Source organism: Xyrauchen texanus, chromosome 35 (genome assembly GCF_025860055.1).
Source record: "Xyrauchen texanus isolate HMW12.3.18 chromosome 35, RBS_HiC_50CHRs, whole genome shotgun sequence".
Lineage (NCBI taxonomy): Eukaryota > Metazoa > Chordata > Actinopteri > Cypriniformes > Catostomidae > Xyrauchen > Xyrauchen texanus.
In genome coordinates, this window is record NC_068310.1 from 6,527,179 (window position 1) to 6,548,378 (window position 21,200).

The 21,200-nt window shown below is 45.1% G+C and overlaps 1 protein-coding gene across 4 annotated transcripts in view; it reads left to right on the top strand.

The window, feature by feature from the left end:
• The window catches only part of LOC127629144 (cadherin-like protein 26), a 65,665-nt gene that overhangs the window by 8,862 nt on the left and 35,603 nt on the right, over positions 1-21,200 (top strand). For all 4 annotated transcript variants that reach the window (XM_052106230.1, XM_052106228.1, XM_052106229.1 and 1 more), the window contains 4 exons: positions 10,741-10,806; positions 10,919-11,014; positions 16,756-16,911; positions 17,322-17,469. In XM_052106230.1, the coding sequence (XP_051962190.1) occupies positions 10,741-10,806; positions 10,919-11,014; positions 16,756-16,911; positions 17,322-17,469 (466 nt within the window). The remainder of the gene's footprint in view (positions 1-10,740; positions 10,807-10,918; positions 11,015-16,755; positions 16,912-17,321; positions 17,470-21,200) is intronic.

Consider the following 21,200-nt stretch of genomic DNA (forward strand, 5'->3'; position numbering starts at 1 on the left):
GCCGTGTGTGGCAGCGGGGGCGTGGTCAAGCGCCTGTCCATGAGAGAAAAGCTGTAAGGGCACTTACACCTGCACTAAATTATGTCTAACACCGGTGTCTAATTTCAAGTGCACTGCTTCACGTGTCCTTCTTGGGAAAACTGTCACACGGGCACCAGTGTGACAGTTTTCAGCAGGGCACTTGGTGTTCCAGGTAAGGCTTTTAATGGCCACAGCAATGTTTACAATCAATTTTATAAAGTTTCTCAATTCTTCTATGCGCCAAGAAGAGTCACTCTCTCAGCTCTGTGGCTGCTGCCTTTTTATGCCGCTCTCCCCATGCTTACTGAAATTAGACACCGGTGTTAGACCTAATTTAGCTCAGGTGTAAGCGCCCTTACCGCTTTTCTCTCCCGGACGGGCGCTTGACCACGCCTCCGCTGCCACACCGTGTTTCGTTAAAGCCTATTTATTTTTGTTACAAGCCGTGTTTCGTTAAAGGGGTCATGACATGAGAAACCAAATTTGCCTTGATCTTTTGGTATATAAGAGGTCTTTGTATCATTAAAACGTCCTGCAAGTTTAATATTTTAAGACGTCCTCCCCATTCTAAACAAATCATTTATTTAATCAAGCTCAAAATACCGCTCGTTCTGGATTCATGGTTAGAAGTGACGTGACGGTTAGAAGTGACGTACCAGGGTTTGCATATGACCGCCTCCAGCACAAGATAACTACGCTTTAAGCGCAAGACAACTACGCTCATTTCGTATCGCCATGCGCCTCACAAGTGTTCAGTCGATGGACAGCGAGCTCTGACAGAGACTACTTGTGCACAGGAAAATTACGATGCCACACAGATGTGCTGTTCCTGGCTGTGGTCAAACAAAACCTCTGAATAAGCTGCCGAAAGATCCAGACGTCAGGGAAAAATGGATGCAGTTTATTTTTTGCGGACGTCCCAGTCACGGCAGTGTTAACTTAAGCGTTTGTTCTGTACATTTTAAGGATGACTGTTTTGAGAACAAATCTCAATATGATGCTGGCTTTGCCAGAAAACTGTTGCTCAAAGATAAGTCCATGCCGACTATTCTGGGAACAACGACGGCGCAAACTGTAAGTAATCTATTTTAAACTTTAAACTACTTTTTAAAGCGCAATTTCATTCATTATGAATAATCACAGTGTTTTTACTTAGTTTACTTGCATATTGTTCTGGCTGGGGCGTCAATAATTGATACATAGGCACTGACGTTAGCCAATCATAACAGTGGACGTTAACACTGAAGTCTTAAATGGAAAACGCCCCCAAAACAGACTGTTTGAATCAGAGGATGAGAAACAGGGTGGGAAAAGGTCATAAATCACTAGATTTTAAAAGTTTTTCTTAAAAAAAATATATTAATACTATAATTGCACCTAAGGGAACAGAATAATACAATAAAAAAACCCATGTCATGACCCCTTTAAAGCCTGAGTAAAGTTAATTTGTTTCAATGTACCGGTAGGCACCTGCGGCTTATAGACAGGTGCGGCTTATTTATGTTCAAAATAATATTTTATTTAAAAATCAGTGGTTGCGGCTTATATTCAGGTGCGCTCAATAGTCCGGAAATTACGGTAGTCGAATAGTTACTGCAGCCATTCAAAGACCAGGGCTACTATGTTTGGTTTGACAACTTTTACACATCCCCCGCTCTTATGGTTAAGTTTTTAGAAATGGGAACAAATGCCTGTGGGACATGCAGGGTGAATCGTAAACTGTTTCCTGCAGAATTTAAAGACATCAAAAGATGGGAACACAAGACAGCTTGTGGGGATATGAGGTGGTGAAGGATTGAGGGGAATATACTTGTAATTCAGTTGAAGGACACGCTTGCAGTTACATGCCTCTCCAATTTCCACAATGCGAATGGCTCAACCGAAATTACTAGGTTTTTAAAAATTATGGCAACTGGACAAAAGAAGTAGCCCTCCAGCCCACTGCCATCAGCTATTATAACAAAAACATGGGAGGTGTTGGTAGGTCAGACCAAATGATAAAATCTTTCGACATCCTACAAAAAAATAAGTGTTTTTTTTCCGACTTCATAGATGTTGCCGTTGTCAATAGTTTTTGTAATTGCAGTCACAAAGCTTTCTGTGTCTATAATGTTTATGTCCACTAGATGGCATGTGTGTGCTTAAACACTTGTTTATTTCAGTAACTTTTGATTAGTTTAATTTGTTTGTTTTTATATTTTGACTATTTTATAATACTTATTGTGATTTTTACACTCAACTGTCATTTATTTGAGCGGTTTATTCTTTCTAAAAGTTTTTGGTTATATTTTATTCCCATCGTGCATTCTGGACAAGTCACTTCCTGTTTTATCGTTTGCATGAAGAGATTGAATGATGTTCCCTATCGAGAGGTCTCTCCTATTGCGTAAGTAGCTTACGCTATGGGAAAACTCCGTTTCTCGAGAAATATTGAAGTCTTTATGTAAAACGCATTGCAGCTGCAAAGCAGACAGCAATGAGCGAGGCAGTTGTGCTGCGGCAACTTGCTCGAACCAATGACGGGGCGACTCTGAACGCGCGACCAATGAGCGCGCGCTTCACGCCCGCGCGCTCAGAGCCAGCCAAGATTACCATGGCTAAGGCTATATATTAGGCGCCCCGTCATGAGAGTTCTTTAGATTTAATCTCCTTCAGCAAAGACCTTCTCTTCGCTGGATCCTCCGGATTGTTGGAGTCTTTCACCCGCCATCGAAAAGCCTACAGCAGGACCGCTAAGAGGACGCCGGCGCCTTCAGCCGCCTTCGAAGCCTTCTGCTACGCCATCCGGCGCACATCGCTATATCCTTTTACTGCAAGCGCTCGCCTCTGCGACGCTTTTTGATTGAGTAAAAGAGTAATTTTTCAAGGCGTTGTTGCAAATGCCTTCAGCCTGCGCCTCGTGCAGAGGCCCTCTTCCTGAAGGGGATCGTCACATCATTTGCACTCGCTGCCTGGGACCTGACCACGCAGAAGCTGCTCTCACTCGAGGCGGATGCCCGAATGTGACTCCCTGGGCCTCACCGAGCTGGCGCTTCGCTTTGCCGGCTTCGCCGCGAACGAGCCTGCTACCACCGTGCTGCCGTCCCCTCTGTTGGAGCCGCGCAAGAAAAAGCGCCGCTCACGGAGGCCGCCAGAGCATGCGGACTTCAGTGACGTCACGCCGGGCCAGTCCCCGCGTGCTTCACCACTACCCGAGAACTCCCCGCCGCCAGTCCATTTCAATGCAGGCGGACCAGCACCCCTCCAACAGAGCGGTGGGTCTCGTCTCGTTCGGCGCGTCAGGGGATGACGGTGAAAAGGATGACAGCCTTTCCATTGACGCTGCATCCGACGACTGGCCAGGCTCGGCCTTCGCCAGAGCATGCGGACTTCAGTGACGTCACGCCAGGCCAGTCCCCGCGTGCTTCACCACTACCCGAGAACTCCCCGCCGCCAGTCCATTTCAACGCAGGCGGACCAGCACCCCTCCTACAGAGCGGTGGGTCTCGTCTCGTTCGGCGCGTCAGGGGACGACGGTGAAAAGGATGACAGCCTTTCCACTGACGCTGCATCCGACGACTGGCCGGGCTCGGCCTTCGACCCCGCGCCGTCGACATTAGCGGACATGAGCACGGGCACCAGCATGGACTCAGAGATCGTCCGCATCCTGTCTAAAATGGTAAGAGAGTTCACTGAACGCTTCACTGAAGCTCGGAAGGATTCGCAGGCTATGCGTCACTTCCTGCCCAAGCACTCCAGCTCGTCACAGAGCTGCCAGAGACCGCCTCAGCAGCAGCAGTGAGCCAGGGCGGCGCCTCCCGTCTCCAAAACGTGTAAAACATTACCCAGTCCCCTTACAGGCGGCTGGAAATGTCTGTACAGCAGTCAATGGGCCAGTCACAGAACTCGCTCACCTGCAATCAAACGCCGTTTTAACGGCAACACACAGAAATCACATTTTCTGCCTGTGTCACTAAGGGGTCACGTGTCCACACTAAAGTGCGCATTCCCACATATCAATACTGTCCAAACAGTGCCAAATACTTCCCCAGCTCGAGCTGGACGCCCCATAAATGTAGATCGTGTGCCTACTGTCATGTATGCACCACTACACACAAGCACTGTTCCCACAGTTATACACACTTCCCCAGTAAAAGCGGGAAATACTATAAAGGTAGCGAGCGTGCCTGCTGTGATGCATGCACCGCTACACACAAACACTGTATGCATGGCCAAAAACCCCGCCACGAGCGGGAAGCTTTATGAAAGTGGCACGCGTGCCTACTACAATGTATGCACCCCCACCCGTAAACACTGTCTATATAGTTTTCAAACATTTCTCCAGCTCATGCTGCGAGCATTACGGAGATAGCGCGCGTGCCTGTGATTTCACACGCACCCCTGCACTCGGCACTCAACACAGCTGCTCAGCGCGCGCCCGCGCCTCTGAGAGCTGTAAGCTTAGTGTTAGCACATTTTCTGCCTGTGTCACTAAGGGGTCACGTGTCCACACTAAAGTGCGCATTCCCACATGTCAATACTGTCCAAACAGTGCCGAATACTTCCCCAGCTCAGCTGGACGCTCCATAAATGTAGATCGTGTGTCTATTGTCATGTATGCACCACTACACACAAGCACTGTTTCCACAGTTATAAACACTTCCCCAGTAAAAGCGGGAAATACTATAAAAGTAGCGCACATGCCTGCTGCCATGCATGCACCCCTACACACAAACACTGTATGCATAGCCAAAAAAAAACACAAAAAAACCCTGCCGCGAGCGGAAGACTTTATGAAAGTGGCATGCGTGCCTACTACAGTATATGCACCCCCACCCATAAGCGCTGCCCATACAGTTTCAAACAGTTCTCTGTCTCATGCGGCAAACATCACAGATGTGATGCGCGAGCCAAGAGACTCCCCGCTAAGAGCGGGAAGCTTTATGAATGTGGCGCGCGTGCCTATTACGATGTATGCACCCCCACCCGAAAACTCTGTCCATACATTTTCAAGCATTTCTCCGACTCATGCTGCAAGCATTTCGGAGATAGCGCGCGTGCCTGTACTCTCACACGCACCCCTGCACTCGGCACTCAACACGGCTGCTCAGCGCGCACCTGCTCCTCAGAGAGCTGTAAACTCAGTGTTAGCACAAGGCAATTTGCCGGTGGGGCCCATACGTCACTGCGACACGCCCCCAGCCAGCATTCAACCCATATCTGTGCGAGCAAAAGCCTGGGAAAAAATCCCTGACATGCCGAAATGGGTTTTGAACATAATAAAACACGGTTACTCACTTCAATTCGATCGCAGACCACCCCGCTTTCAGCGGTGGTCGAGACGAAAGTGAGGAAAGATGTGTCACATGTTCTACGCACCGAGGTGCTCAAACTGATAGAGAAGGGCGCTATAGAAACTGTTCCTCCCTCTATGAGCGAGGCGGGATTTTACAGCCGCTATTTTCTCGTCCCGAAAAAAGACGGTGGCCTCCGCCCCATCCTAGATCTCAGACATCTGAACAAAGCTTTAATGATTCGCTCGTTCAGAATGTTAACAACCAAACATATCCTCGCGCAAGCTTGCCCGGGGATTGGTTTCTATCAGTGGATTTGAAAGACGCTTACTTTCACATTCCGATAGCGCCTCATCACAGGCCTTTTCTGAGATTCAGCTTCGAGGGACAGTCATACCAGTACACAGTACTACCATTCGGCCTGTCATTGGCCCCCCGTACATTCACGAAATGTATGGACGCGGCACTTTCCCCCTGAGACAGCGGGGAGTGCGAATACTGAATTACCTCGACGATTGGCTAATCATAGCACAATCAGAGGGTCAGTTAACGACGCACAGATCTTGGATTATCAGCCATCTAGAATGCCTGGGTCTGAGAATCAATTTTGCAAAGAGCGTGCTATCCCCCAGCCAGAATATCTCTTTTCTGGGAATAGTGCTAGACTCAGTGCAGTGCAGCTCTCTATTCGACACCTTGCAACATCATTCAGAACGGGTGCACACGCCCCCGTCAAACGATTTCAAAGAATGCTCGGTCTCATGGCCTCGGCATCGGCGGTACTCCAGCTAGGATTGTTGCACATGCGTCCTCTCCAGTGCTGGCTCAAGAGCCGTGTCCCCACTCACGCGTGGTGCTCGGGCCACTTTTTGATCAGAGCGAATCACGGCTGTATAAAAGCCCTGACGCCCTGGAAAGCCGTCAACTGGTATCAAACCGGCGTGAGTCTGGGCGTAAATACGCGGAGAAAAATGATCACGACAGATGCCTCCAAAATAGGATGGGGGGCCCTTTACGAGGGCAGGCCTGTCTTCGGCTTTTGGTCAAACCCGGAAAAGCACCTACATATAAACTGTCTGGAAATGAAAGCGGTCGCCTTGGCTCTCAGAGCCCTGCTTCCGTACCTGAAAAACGAACACGTCCTGGTCCAAACGGACAACATGACGGTAGTTTCGTATATAAATCGCCAGGGTGGACTCAGGTCGAGCTCCCTGCACTCTATGGCCAGGGAGCTCATCTTATGGTCACAACACCACCTGCGCTCGCTGAGAGCAGCGCATGTGCCAGGCGCCCTGAACCAGGGAGCGGACATGCTGTCCAGAGACAAGGTTCTCCCAGGAGAATGGTCTCTCCACCCCCTGACGGTTCAGTGGTTATGGCAAACCTTTGGCGAGGCAGAGGTCGACCTCTTCGCCTCCAGAGAAAAGGCGCACTGCCCCCTTTTCTTCTCAAAGAGCACGGACGCGCTCTCCCAAGTCTGGCCGAGCCGCCCCTTGTATGCTTTTCCCCCGATCGCGATGCTACCTCAGGTCATCAGTCGGATCAGGGAAGTGAAATGTGCGGTGCTCCTGGTAGCCCCACTCTGGAACAACCAGACGTGGTTTCCAGAACTGATGCAGATGATGCAATCTGCCCCATGGCCGATTCCGTTGAGGCTAGACCTCCTCAGGCAGGCCAACGGGATGATTCTTCATCCCCGCCCCGATCTGTGGGCCCTCCATGCATGGCCCCTCAACGGGTTCCCGAGAACCTCCCCAGTGGAGTTTTGAGAACCATCACTGAGGTGCGAGCGCCCTCTTGGGCGCTTATATGCCCAAAAGTGGAAAGTGTTCAGTGACTGGTGTGATACCAAGAGCTTGAACCCCAAATCGTGCGAGATACCAAGTGTACTCGCCTTTTTGCAAGAGCTGCTGGAGGCGGGCCGCACACCCTCCACGCTCAAAGTCTATGTGGCTGCCATAGCGGCGTCACACAATCCTGATAAAGGACGTTCATTAGGGAAAAACGACATAATCATTCGTTTCCTAAGAGGCACTAGGAGGATGAACCCTCCTCGCCCCCTCTCGGTGCCGATCTGGGACCTGGCCACGGTCCTGGACGCACTCAAGAGTGCCCCGTTCGAACCTCTCCGAACCGTGCACCTTAAACAGCTCTCGCTCAAAACTGCGCTCTTGCTGGCGCTCGCCTCAGTCAAGAGAGTGGGCGACCTGCACGCGCTGTCATCAAGCGCTGCTTGCCTGGAATTTGGACCTAACGACTGCAGAGTTGTCCTTAGGCCAAAGCACGGGTATATTCCTAAAGTGCTCTCCACACCCTTCAGAGTACAGGTGATATCTCTGGCAGCGCTATCGTCCCCAGCAGACGAAAGCGATGCTAATTTACTCTGCCCGGTCAGGGCGCTCAGAGTATATTTGGAACGTTCTGCCCTGTTCAGACAGACGGAACAATTATTCGTATGCTTTGGCGGCCGCACTAAAGGTCTCGCAGTCTCAAAGCAAAGAATATCGCGCTGGATAGTGGATGCTATAGCGCTAGCTTATGAAGCCAAGGGCCTTCAATGCCCCTTAGGCGTCAGTGCTCACTTTACGAGGAGCATGGCCTCCTCGTGGGCGTGGTCGAGTGGGATACCCATTGAAGATATTTGTGCGGCGGCGGGCTGGGCCTCGCCTTCGACATTTATCAGGTTTTATAACCTACAGGTCCCCTCATTGCATTCCAACATTCTATCAGCCTGACTGTAGAATGGACTGGAGAATGTATATGCTGAGCATTATCTCCTCCCTTATAAGGTCCGTCTCTGACTGACTTAGAGGATTTTTTTATGCATATCAGTATATATATATATAAAAAAAAAAAAAAAAAAGCATTCCAACATTCTATCAGCCTGACTGTAGAATGGACTGGAGTATGTATATGCTGAGCATTATCTCCTCCCTTATAAGGTCCATCTCTGACCGACTTAGGGGATTTTTTATGCATATCAGTACATAGAAAAATGCATTCCAACATTCTATCAGCCTGACTGTAGAATGGACTGGAGAATGTATATGCTGAGCATTATCTCCTCCCTTATAAGGTCCGTCTCTGACTGACTTAGAGGATTTTTTATGCATATCAGTACATAGAAAAATGCATTCCAACATTCTATCAGCCTGACTGTAGAATGGACTGGAGTATGTATATGCTGAGCATTATCTCCTCCCTTACAAGGTCCGTCTCTGACTGACTTAGAGGATTTTTTATGCATATCAGTACATAGAAAACTCAGTACATAAGATATGTGCTTGTGTTTGTACTATGAGCGCCCCACCATGGACCACCTTGGAAGGGCGCTCTATACTATCCCATTATGTAGCTCGCTGTTGGCCGGCTCATGGAATAATCACTTTGCTTTAAGGCTCAGGCATCTGCCTCTGGCTTTATAGAGCGAAGTCAGCACGCACAGCATTTTACATGGTGTTCCCATAGCGTAAGCTACTTACGCAATAGGAGAGACCTCTCGATAGGGAACGACTCGGTTACTAACGTAACCTCGGTTCCCTGAGAGGAGGGAACGAGTATTGCGTAAGCTGCCGTGCTTGTGCTTGGTCAGTTCGCTTCAGTCGATTGAACCTAAAGAACTCTCATGACGGGGCGCCTAATATATAGCCTTAGCCATGCTAATCTTGGCTGGCTCTGAGCGCTGGCGTGGCGCAGCTCATTGGTCGCGTGCTCAGAGTCGCCCGTCATTGGTTCGAGCAAGTTGCCGCAGCACAGCCAATGACCGAGCTGCCTCGCTCATTGCTGTCTGCTGTGCAGCTGCAATGCGTTTTACATAAAGACTTCAATATTTCTCGAGAAACAGAGTTTTCCCATAGCGTAAGCTACTTACGCAATACTCGTTCCCTCCTCTCAGGGAACCGAGGTTACGTTAGTAACCGAGTCGTTATCATCGCTAAGAAATAAGGTGTTTTTTTTCTCTACAATCTTAAGCCATCCAATTAAATAACCTCAAGATACAAATCCCTCTCTTAGCTCACAAGCAGGCAAAAGTGGTATGTAGATTTATTTTCTGTTTATTTGAGCCTAAAGTCATGTGTGTTTTTATGTAACTCAATGTGTTACTGATGTTATCTTTCATATACGTTTTTTATTCAGTTCTACGGTGTTGATGTCAGTGTCGGTATTGATGTCGATGAATGCATTAAACATCTGTGAGAAAAGAACCTTAGCCTTCGCGTTGTGACTAAGGGCGGCATAGTTTCATAATGTTTAAGGAATGGCAACAAATTCATGCGGCACCAGGGGATGAGCATAGACTGGTGAACTTAAACCAGATAGATTTCAGAGAAAACCTGGCTCGTCAGATGGGAGGTATCGATATTCACACAAGTTTCCCTTTATACACTAAAGTCTGTAGTCCCTCCTTCGTCATCAATCCACACAGCCCATGTCCCTAAATATGAAGAGTCCTCTAAGAGATGTTGACTATGCTATTGGAAAAGCAGGACTGAAAATAAAACTAAAGTAGCTTGTTGCATGCAGGAATGTAATGGCTAAATACTTTGCTTGGTTAGCGATAGGAACTGTTTTCAGTCTTAGCATTCAGCTGAGTGTGACCAGTTTCGTGAAGAGGTCCAGGTTGGGCTGCGTTTACTGGTGTTGTCGTCCTCCCCCTCCCCTCTTTTCTCCTTCTCTTCTCTCCACAGATATTGCAGTTGTTATGTATTTATGAATATATATTCTGTCCTTGCACTCTTTATTAAAAATGTATTTACTGTATATATTTAGCAAGTTTGATTTTGTATGTTTTGCTGTGTAATTCATGTGTAATTCTAATGTTCAAATTAAATAAAGTGTGTTTTATTGAACATGTAAAATGTATATTTCAGTGTTTGTGTCCATCAATTTCAGATACAATCTCAATTTATTATTACAGGTGCTCAAAACGAGTATTTGAGGAGTGGTCATGTGAAATGTATCTTAACATTATAAATATTTGTTTTATTCAGTTTTCCCACTAATAACTAGAATGGTCATAACTTTTAAACAATAGATTATATTTCTAATCTGTCTGCTATTCTACATTGCCAACAAAATGATGTTTATTTCATACACTCTAAGTTTCCCTCTAGCTTGTAATTAAATTGGTTGAAAATGCAGCTGTCTGATGAAGTATAGTGGCCGGAGAAGATTTTTGTAACAATTGCTGTGTGAAATCTTATTGATAAAGGATGATTAGCCTTAAATAATCATACATATATTTATAACATTCTTCCCTTCATTATGGTATATACAGTTCAGGTGTGTTATGTTATGTTATATGAATATAATATGAATTTGGATATGAATATCATATTCTAGCCCAGAATGGAATTTTCTGAATTTTGGGCTCAGGCTTTAAGGGTTAAGAGTGTATATGTCTACTCATTAGTATTTACCTGTTTTTTTTGGTCATATGATCCAGTTGATTCATCAGCTTGTTGGGGTGACTGCTTCCAACAGACAAGTTGCTCGCAACCGAGAAAAGAGGGTACGTAATCTTAAAGAACACATCACAAGGTATACCGGGTGTTTGGATTAGTGAGATAATTCAAACCTTAATCTTAAGAGATCACTCACTATATCTCTTATTTACCCCAAAGGATACTTTCCTTATCCGTTCAAAGAGGAGATGGGTTCTGTCCACCATTGAAATCGAAGAGAACATGTCTGGACATTTTCCTGTTAAAGTAACACAGGTAACGTCACCCTATCACTTAATGTGACATGGTGTGTGAACTGTCAGAGCTGATGTGTTTAACTTTTTTTTTTATATATTAAAATTCACAAATGTTCTGCCCTAAATGTTTTATCATTAAATATAAATAATTAAAATTAGGTCAGATCATGTAAAATGTCTGCGATTAAGTTTACTTTAAATAGTATTTACCTGTATTATGTACAGGTACTTGCATGTATTAAGATCATTTTAAATGAGCTTAATCGTCATTATGGGTTGGTTTACATATATGTATCTTGGGCCGTTTTTACACCTGGCTCGTTTGGTGCATTTTTCTGGAACCTGGTGCATTTTCTCCTTTATTTCGGATAGTTAAGGCATATGTGAACACACCAATCTCACTCAGAATCCAAACCAAATCAATCGTCTGAGACCACATGGAGGAGTCTGATTTCTAACAAACTCCAAATCGGTTCACTTGTGGTGAGAATGCTATCCGACACAACAGCTCAACCAATAGCACCAATATCCCTACAATAACATGAGCATACCTGAAGGATCTACGGAGAACAAATCTCTTTGTCAACAAGTCATGCAAATTCATTATCTAAAGTGAGATTTAGCATTCTGTTAAGAAATGGAATCTTTTTTGGTGACTACATTAGATATTATTGAACATATGATAGAGTTATTTAGACTCTCTGTTGAATCTCTTTGTTGAATAGTGGCAGAACAGACACAAGTAAGAAGGCGTAATCAACTTTTTGACATAAAATAACAATAAAGAAAGCCATTTAGGAGGCGTGAAATAAAACTAGCACGTCAGTGAACCATCTTAACGTGGCTTGACTTTCTCTGCTGTATCTACGTGTGTGTGTGTGTGTGTGTGTGTGTGTGTGTGTGTGTGTGTGTGTGTGTGTGTGTTTGTGTGAGAGTGAGAGAAAGAGAGAGAGACAGCTTGATGACCATGAGAACAGAAATTTTTCTATTTAGAACTACCACAAAAAGTAATGAATTTAAATATAACCATGTTAGAAATTTTTAATTTTGTAATAATTTTTAATATTAATCTAAGTGACTGAAAATGTTGCGCAACCTCATATTGGAACATGCATTCTGCACAATGCAGTGGTGTTTTGCCTAACCATTACATAAAGAACACTCGAAAATTAGTACCGGTTGACACATTTTTTACAGTATATAACTTTAAACAGTCTTTCGATGTATGAGCTAAATTCCGCAACAGCACACAAACATTCTGACCAATAACCTCTATTTGCATAATTTTGGTCCATTTTGAAATGTTGCATTGTTTAAAGGTGAAATTTGTAAATTTGTTCATAAATATATGCCTTTTTTGTCAATGTGTGAACAGCTTGTAATGTAACTTAAAAAATTATCCCTTCCCGGACTTCCTAGGTTGCCTATTGAAGCCTGTAGACTGATTTTCATGCGAAGGGAGCAGGTCGCTTTAGCCTGAAAAATCCAAAGGATGTGACGTTTATGCGCGCTCCCGAGAGACTTGCCTAAGTGCTTCCGCTATTCAACAGCGTCAACAGACAGTTTGCAACACTAGGGCACATTATCCTAGAGATGGAATCCAGCAAATGTCCGGCTCCCAGCACAACATTGACTCCTATACAAACTCAGAATAAGCCCAAAAAATAAATAATATATATATATATATATATATATCTACTGAATCCCATCTGGCTAAGTGGGAACATGATCGTGGTCGAGCGAAAACTAGAGTGAACATTGGCAGGGCATTTTATTCCTGGAGGAACCTTCGTTCGGTTTTGGGGATCATATCCTGAATTGGTAAATGGTCTGCACTTATATAGGACCTTTTTAACCTAGCGCTTTACACTGCATCTCATTAACCCATTCATACACACATTCACACACCAATGACAGCAGAGCTGCCATGCAAGGCACTAGCCTACCATTAGGAAAAACTTGGGGTTCAGTGTCTTACCCAAGGACACTTCGGCATGTGGACTCGTGTGGGCCAGGAATCGAACCACCGACCCTGCGAGTAGTGGCCAACCTGCTCCACCACCTGAGCCACAGCTGCTGCGAATTGGCTTTCTTCTCATTGGACATGTAAGCTTAAATAACTGCAAAGCATGTGAAATATAGTGCCATAAGAATTGATCTGTGTAATTTTTGCTAACTTGATCTTGCCTGCAAACGCTGACGAATTGCAAGCTACCGTGCTTCATAACTTACGAATAATTACAACGATCAACTATCTTTATGCTAAATGTCAGGAATGCTGATTCATAGTTACTGACATAAACAATGCTAATCTATAATTATTCAGCAAGGTAAACTACAATAACAAATTAATGAATGCTAGACAATGTTCAATACCCATTCATAAGTGTAACGTAATTTGGTTATACAGAAAATATATACAATCTATTATTATAAAATAATAGCGCTGTCATATTCCCTGTTGTCTTTTGTTTTTGTGCTTTTATGTTGGAATTCTTGTTTAGTTTCCCATTTCCTGTGTTAGTTTTGTAGTCCTTATAGTTTTTTTCCTTGATTGATTCTCCCTGATTGTTTTTTGTTCCCTAATTTTTTCCCCAGGTGTTCCTTGTTTTCCCTTGTGTATTTAAGCCTTTGGTTTCCCTTTGTCAGTTTTATGTATTCCTGTCTTATTCTAAGCCCTGTACTTGGTTCCCTATGTTTTTGGTTTTTCTTTATATTCTGAGTTACGGTCAACGAGATGGAAGTCTCGTCCGTCCCAGAGCCAGCGTTGCCAGCCTCGTCCGTCCCAGAGCCAGCATTGGCAACTTCGACCATTCAGAGGAAAAGAAGAAAGGCTTATATTCTCCAGTTTCTGCCTGTACTCTCTTCCATGGCTCCGTCCTCCACGGCCTTCCACAGCTCCACCCTCAGAGCCTTCCATGGCTTCGCCTTCCGCGGCCCTGCCTTCAGAGCCTTCCACGGCTCCGCCCTCCACGGCTCTGTCTCCAGAGCCTTCCACTGTTCCGCCCTCCACGGCTCCATTTCCAGAGCCTTCCAGGGCTCCGCCGTCCACGGCTCCACCCTCAGAGTCTTCCATGGCTCCACCATCCACGGCTCCGCCCTCAGAGTCTTCCACGTCTCCGGCTTCCATAGCTACATCTCCAGAGCCCTCCACGGCTATGTTTCCAGAGCCCTCCACGGCTACGTTTCCAGAGCCCTCCACGGCTACAGCTCCAGAGCCCTCCACGGCTCTGCCTTCCATGTTTCCGCCCTCAGAGTCTTCCACGGCTCCGCCTTCCATGTCACACCCTCCATGGCTCTTCCCCCAGAGACTATTCCTACTGCTTCTCTGCCTGCTCCCCCAAAGACTATTCCTCCCTCGGCTCCGCCTTGCTTCCCCAGAGACTATCTTCCTGCGGCTCCATCCGCTCCCCCAGAGACTATTTCTCCCGTGGGTCCGTCTGCTCCATCAGATACTCCTCCTTCTACGGTTCCGTCTGCTTCTGCTCTGGTCTCCTTGGTCTCCTGGCCGCCCGCCTGATCATTTCTGGTCTCCTGGCCACCCGCCTGATCTAATCTGGTCTCCTTGGTCTCCTGGCCTCCCGCCTGATAAGTTCCGGTCCCCTTGGTCTCCTGGCCATCCGCATGATCAGCTCTGGTTTCCTTGGTCTCCTGACTGTCTGCCTGACCTGTCCTGGTCTCCTAGCTACCCGTCTGATGTGCTCTGGTCTCCTCGATCTCCTAGTCACCCATCTAATCTGCTCTGGTCTCCTTGGTTTCCTGGCTGCCTGCCTGATCTGCTCTGGTCTCCTTGGCCTCCTGGCTGCCCACCTTATCTGCTCTGGTCTCATTGGTCTCCTGGACGTCTGCCTGATCTGCTCAGGTTTCTTTGGTCTCCTGGCCGCCCACCCGATCTGCTCCGTGTCCTTGCCTTGTTGCTCTGTTCCCCTTGTGCCCCCTTGAACTGCCTGTTTGCCCCTTGTGCCCTCCTGAACCACATGTTTTCCCCTACACTCCATGGACAATTTGTTTTTTGTTTTACTTTTTTGGAGCATCTGGAATCCGCTCCTTAAAGGGGGTCTCTGTCATATTCCCTGTTGTCTTTTGTTTTTGTGCTTTTATGTTGGAATTCTTGTTTAGTTTCCTGTGTTAGTTTTGTAGTCCTTTTCGTTTTTTCCTTGATTGATTCTCCCTGATTGTTTCTCGTTCCCTGGTTGTTTCCCCAGGTGTTCCTTGTTTCCCTTGTGTATTTAAGCCCTTGGTTTCCCTGTTTACTTTGTCAGTTTTTGAATGTATTCATGTCTTATTCTAAGCCCTGTTCTTGGTTTCCTGTGGGTTTTTTTTAATATTCTGAGTTACCTTGATTCTGAGATAACCTTGTTATCCGATATATCAAAATGACAGTTGTGATGGAATCACATTAATACTGAACTGTGTCAACATATTTATGTACAAACTATTTTATAAACGGCTACTGTCATCATCCATCAAATTTATCTAACCGCTATTGATAAAGATGGCTAGCTAGCTAATGCTGACATTGACTGCATTTATACGATAGCCTATGTATCATGCAAAGAAAAGTGATTACTTCAAGCTACAGTCTCGCATAGTCAGACCTATATCCACACTTTGTTTTAGCCCTGTTCCAGCGCTGGAGAGTCAAATATAATATACAGTCTCAAAGTTTGTAGTAAAACAAACATAACTGTGTACTTTTAATTAAGCTACCTCATCTGTCAGCATGGTGCCAGTGAATCACATTCAGTCTCTTTGTTTTGGTCATTGTTCGCCTCCCTATGAAGTGTGCGTGTGATCACAAGCAACAGGCAGCTGGATGCAGTTCACTTCACGGCCACAGGTGTCATTGATAACAAAGGTTTTCGAATATTACATACTGCACCTTTTAAGCAAACCGAAGAAATGCGACATTGTCACAATTTTAGCCTTGTTTTAATTAAACAAGAGGGTTAATTACAATTTAATTGTATCTGTGGTAAAATGTTGATTACCACAAAAAAAATTAAAAATAAATGTACTTGCCCCCTGCGATGGACTGGCGACCTGTCCAGGGTGTCCCCCGCCTTTCACCCAATGTTAGCTGGGATAGGCTCCAGCGCCCCGCGACCCTGTACACAGGATAAGCGGTTGACGATGGATGGATGGATGGATGTACTTGCCCCTCCTTTTCTTTAAAAAAAGCAAAAATCTGGGTTACAGTGAGGCACTTACAATGGAAGTGAATGGGGCCAATTTTTTTTATGTTAAAATTCTCACTTTTTCAAAAGTAGAGCCACAAGACATAAACAAAATGTGTGTAAATATGATTGTGCTGTGATAAAATCACTTGCTAACCTTCTCTGTGTAAAGTTACAGCCAATTTTACAACTTCATTGCCATGACGATGTAATGTCAACAAACCATATAACGACTAAAAATTACAATTGAATCAAATTTACAGCTTTAAGTTTTAACATAATAATTAATGTAAGCGCTTTTATAAAATTATCAGCTTCAAATATTTGCCTTTATACCCCCAACAATTTTAAATGCCTCACTGTAACCTCAACTTTTTTTTTTTTTTAAGAAAATGAGGGACGAGTCAAAAAATGTTTTTGTGGTAAATCAACATTGTCACAAATGCTGTCTATTGAACTTATCTTGTATTGAACCCAAAATATTCCTTTAATTAATTTTCATCCCTGAAAGTGAATAATCACACAAATGCATTATTTAATTATTTTATTTTATTTTGCTGTTGTTTTTTTCTGTTGAAACCAGCTGTTCAATGACAAAGAGGTAGATTTTACCATCAAGTTTCAAATCAGAGGAGAAGGAGTGACAACAGAACCTTTGGGTTTGTTTAGCATTGATGAAAATACTGGAGATGTGTTCGTACATCAGCCCATCGACAGAGAAGTGAAGCCCATTTTCCATGTAAGCATGCATTCTACGCAAAACAAGATTAGGAGGAGTGATTTGTAATTACACTAATGCTACATATTGCACAGAACTTCATAGAATATTCATAAACCAACTTAGTGTAAGTTTCTGCAATTCATAGTGCCATTTATTCCAGTAAAGTTTACATTAAAGGAATAGTTAACCAAAAACAATGTATTCTGTCATAATTATTTTTCCATGGAACCCAAAGGAGAATATTGAATGAATGTTGTATGGCAAAAGCTGCCTACAGATATTTCAAAATATCAAATTTTGTGTTCTGCATAAAAAATATATCATATGGGTTTGAAATAACATGAGAGTGAGTACAGTAAATGATGAGATATTTTTTTGTTGTTGTATTATTCTGCTATTCAGTATACTTCATTTTGATTCATTTGTAGGTGGACTTTGATGTTCTAAACAGGGAGACTGGTGAAGAGGTAGACAAAACGCTGTCATTTAATGTGGAAATAAAGGACAAGAATGACAATAGACCTGAGTTCAGTCCAGTAACCATCCGTGCATCCATTCCTGAGAACACACTTCAAGGTTCAGAGCACACATCACTGCATGCCTAAAATCTTGAACACTGTCACTAATGCTGTTACAGCAATTTGAACAAACCTCTAAACTTAAGCTTTGGCGAGTAATGGACATGAATGATACCTCAGATCATGCAGACTGTTGAGGGGAGGTCCGAGGAGAGACCACCCCCAACCAACCCCCCCAAAAAAAAATAATAAACAAAAACATAGATTTGCTGTGAAAGAGGGACCGAGGCATATCATGAGACTAGCGTGGAACAATCATCATGAGGGTATTTTTTTTTATTACTTGGGCCAGTAAGCAGTAACAACCATGTAGCAACACAAGTCCCTAGAAACATGCAAAAAATAACCCAGAAGACTTTAGCAATCATATAGGAATGCCCTGGTAACCACCCACAACACACTAGCTTTGTGGTGGTGAGTTTACTCAGGCAAGCACCACTCACATTTTTTTCCCTCTCTTCTGAAGAAGAGGTCTAAGCGTTAGCTGGACTCTAGTCAGGCCGGCCTATTGAGATCAGCTCTGTTTGGACTGTTTGGACTGTAGGTGTATTATTCATTCAAGTTATGAACCAAGAATGACTCTGAGCAGTCTCAGAACTTTGTTTTTAAGCTATTGAGTTAGTAGCATAATATATAGGCTTATAAACATTTAAAAAGGAGGAGCAAATGTTTTCCATATTTTTTGTTGTTGACCTTCAAGATTAGCCATCCAGCTCTGCAGTGTTTTGGTGCAACTTCATCTGTCACTTGACAGATCCGAATCAAATAAGGCATAAGCGAACATAGACAGATTGTGTGACTGACTCCCTTATTCTCCAAAACCACAAAAAAAAGATAAGCAAGATAAGACTTCATTAAACATTGGGTGATTTGCAGCCAGGATTTTTTCTAATGGTAAGAATAATAATTGTGTTTCCCTTATTACTCAGTCACTTGACATTGCGTTGTAATGCATATGGGGAGTGCCTTCATACACGACCTATTTGAAACATCTTTATAAAAACGGCAATATTTTAATATATTTTTGGCGTGGAACTGACTACTATTAAAAACAGGTGCACAGACACCATTTCCTCCGAATTTCTTCGATCATCTCTTGTCTCGAAGCCCTCTACCATTCGCCGTCGTTACACATTAGTTAGTGGACGAAATCTTCATGGCGGCGAGAAGACTCTCCGCTCCGCTGCAGTGCTCCGGCGAACATCTCTACGCCTCGCCGTTTGACGCTTTGATGGTGAATGGACCTCAGCATCCTGATTCTCCGATGCGCGTCGGCAGGTGTAGAGGGATTCTCTACATTCTGAGGGATGATTCAGCCTCTCACGCCCTCCCACCCGCCTCTTCTGTGATACCCGAGTGTTCACAAGAGGAGGCACTGCGGAGACCGAGCAGAATGAATTTGAGGTGGATTTCGTCCCGGCACACGCCCCACGAGCCCCTCAATCTCCACAAAGCGCATGTTTCCCAGTACTCTATGAGCGAGACGAGTTCTGGCCCTCTGAAGGAGCATACGGCATCGTCTCATTTGGCAGATCTGACACTGGGGATGATGATGATGTCATGTCTCTTGCAGCATCAGGCAAATGGTCAGTGGATGATGCTGCGAGGGTGAGGAACGTGCACATGCCACTGACAGGGAGATCCTCCGTGTCCTTACAAGGGCAGTCGAAGAGCTTCACCCTGAGTCTCCCCCAGAGGAACCTGAACAGTCTAGCCTCGATGAATGGTTCCAGCAGTCCGGATGCTGTCAAACGGCAGCATCCCGCACAATTGTTCCCTGAAGTTCATAACAAACTATTCAAGTTCTGGCACGTAACCTTATAAGGCGCTCTTGCAGTGACGCCATCTTCTTTAATGTGGATTACGGGAAAGAAAAGGGTTATTCCCAATTACCCCCTGTGGAGGAGGCAGTAGTGGCACACCTCTGCCCAGTGAGAAACATGTACATCCTTACAAACCGTGTCGACAAACGTCCGCACTTTCGGGAAAAAATTGCTCAATGGCGGTGCTCCAGGGCAGAAATTTGTGATAAGGAAAAAGCCACTCTTGGATGCTCCAGTGTCTCCATCCAGCCTTTTCAGCAGCAGTCACAGGTTATGTGACACTTTATGCCCACACGGATTATATCAGCCAGTTCACCCTCGCTCTGTTTCGAGCCAATACCCGCATCTTGAACTACTTCGACAATTGGCTGTTACTGCCGAAATCAGAGGCTTTGTTATGCCTGCACACACTTACTGCTTCAGCCATTTTGCAGTGTCCATCTCAGTTCAAACTGGGGAGAACATTTCCACTGAAACTTGTTTCAGGAAGCATTGGGATTTGTGGTGGTGGCATCCGCCGTCATTCCTTTAGGTCTCTTAAACATGAGACCTCTTCAGTTCTGGCTGAAGCACCGTGTGCTATGACGTGCTTAGCGCCAAGGACACATGCGCATCACTATATCTTGTCACTGTATAGCTGCTTTAGTACCACGGACAGCTCCTGTTTTTTACCAGCGAGGTGTCATGCTGGGCCAAGTGTCACTCAGTGCCTAAAGCCATCGGCTGTATTTCTAGCCTTAAAGGCTTTTCAGTGAGAAATATCAAACTGTCATGTCCTGTTTCGCTCAGACAACATGACAGTTGTGGCATATATAAACCGCCAAGGCAGAATTATATTTGCCTCAGTGGACAAAACCCACTGTCCCCTCTGGTACTCGAAGTCCCAAGTTGTCAGGCAGAAAGTGGTGACCACGGATGCTTCCAACACAGTTTGGGGGGCAGTGTGTGATGGACGCCCGACTTTTGGCACCTGGACGGGTGCGAGGAGGGTGTGGCACATCAACTGCTTAGAGCTATCGGCTGTATTTCTAGCCTTAAATGTTTTCAGTCAGAAATAGTGAGCTGTCATGTCCTGATTTGATCAGTCAACATGACTGTTGTGGCATATAAAAACAGCCAAGGCATAATTCATTCACTGCCATTGTCGAGAATGACGCATCATCTCTCCCTGTGAGTGACATATGTCCCAGGCCACCTGAATTACGGCGTGGGCCTACTGTCATACTAAGGGGTGATACCTGCGAATGGAGACTTATTCCTCAAGCTATTCTGAGGATTTGGGAAATATTTGGCAAAATAGAAATCAATCTATTTGCCTCAGTGGAGAACACTGTCCCCTCTGTTTTTCAAAGTCTCAAGCCCCGCTGGGAAGGGACGCAATTGCACACAAATGGCAGGCGAAACACAAATATGCATTTCCTCCAGTATGCTTGATCCACTCCGTCATATGCAAAGTCAGAGAGGACAAGGAAACGGTTCTATTAGTTGCACCGAAATGGCAAACCAGACATGGTTTCTGGAAATGATGGAGATGCTGTACAGTTCACCCTGGGAATTGCCACGGAGGAGGAATATCCTCTCTCAAGCGCAAGGCACAATCTGGCATCCCCAGCCCCAGCTGTGGAACCCGCATGTGTGGCCCCTGAACGGAGCGCACTACATGCACCAGAACTGACGCGTTCAGTCATGAACACTATTTTACAAGCCAGAGCACCATCCACAAGATGCCTCTATGCACAAAAATGGAAGGTGTTCGCTGATTGGTGTCTCTCACACAGCAAGGACCCAGTAAAATGCCCCATACATGAAATTCTAATATTTCTTCAATAGCGATTAGATGCAGGACTCACCCCGTCAATGCTTAAAGTGTATATGGCAACTATATCTGCGTATCATGCACATGAAA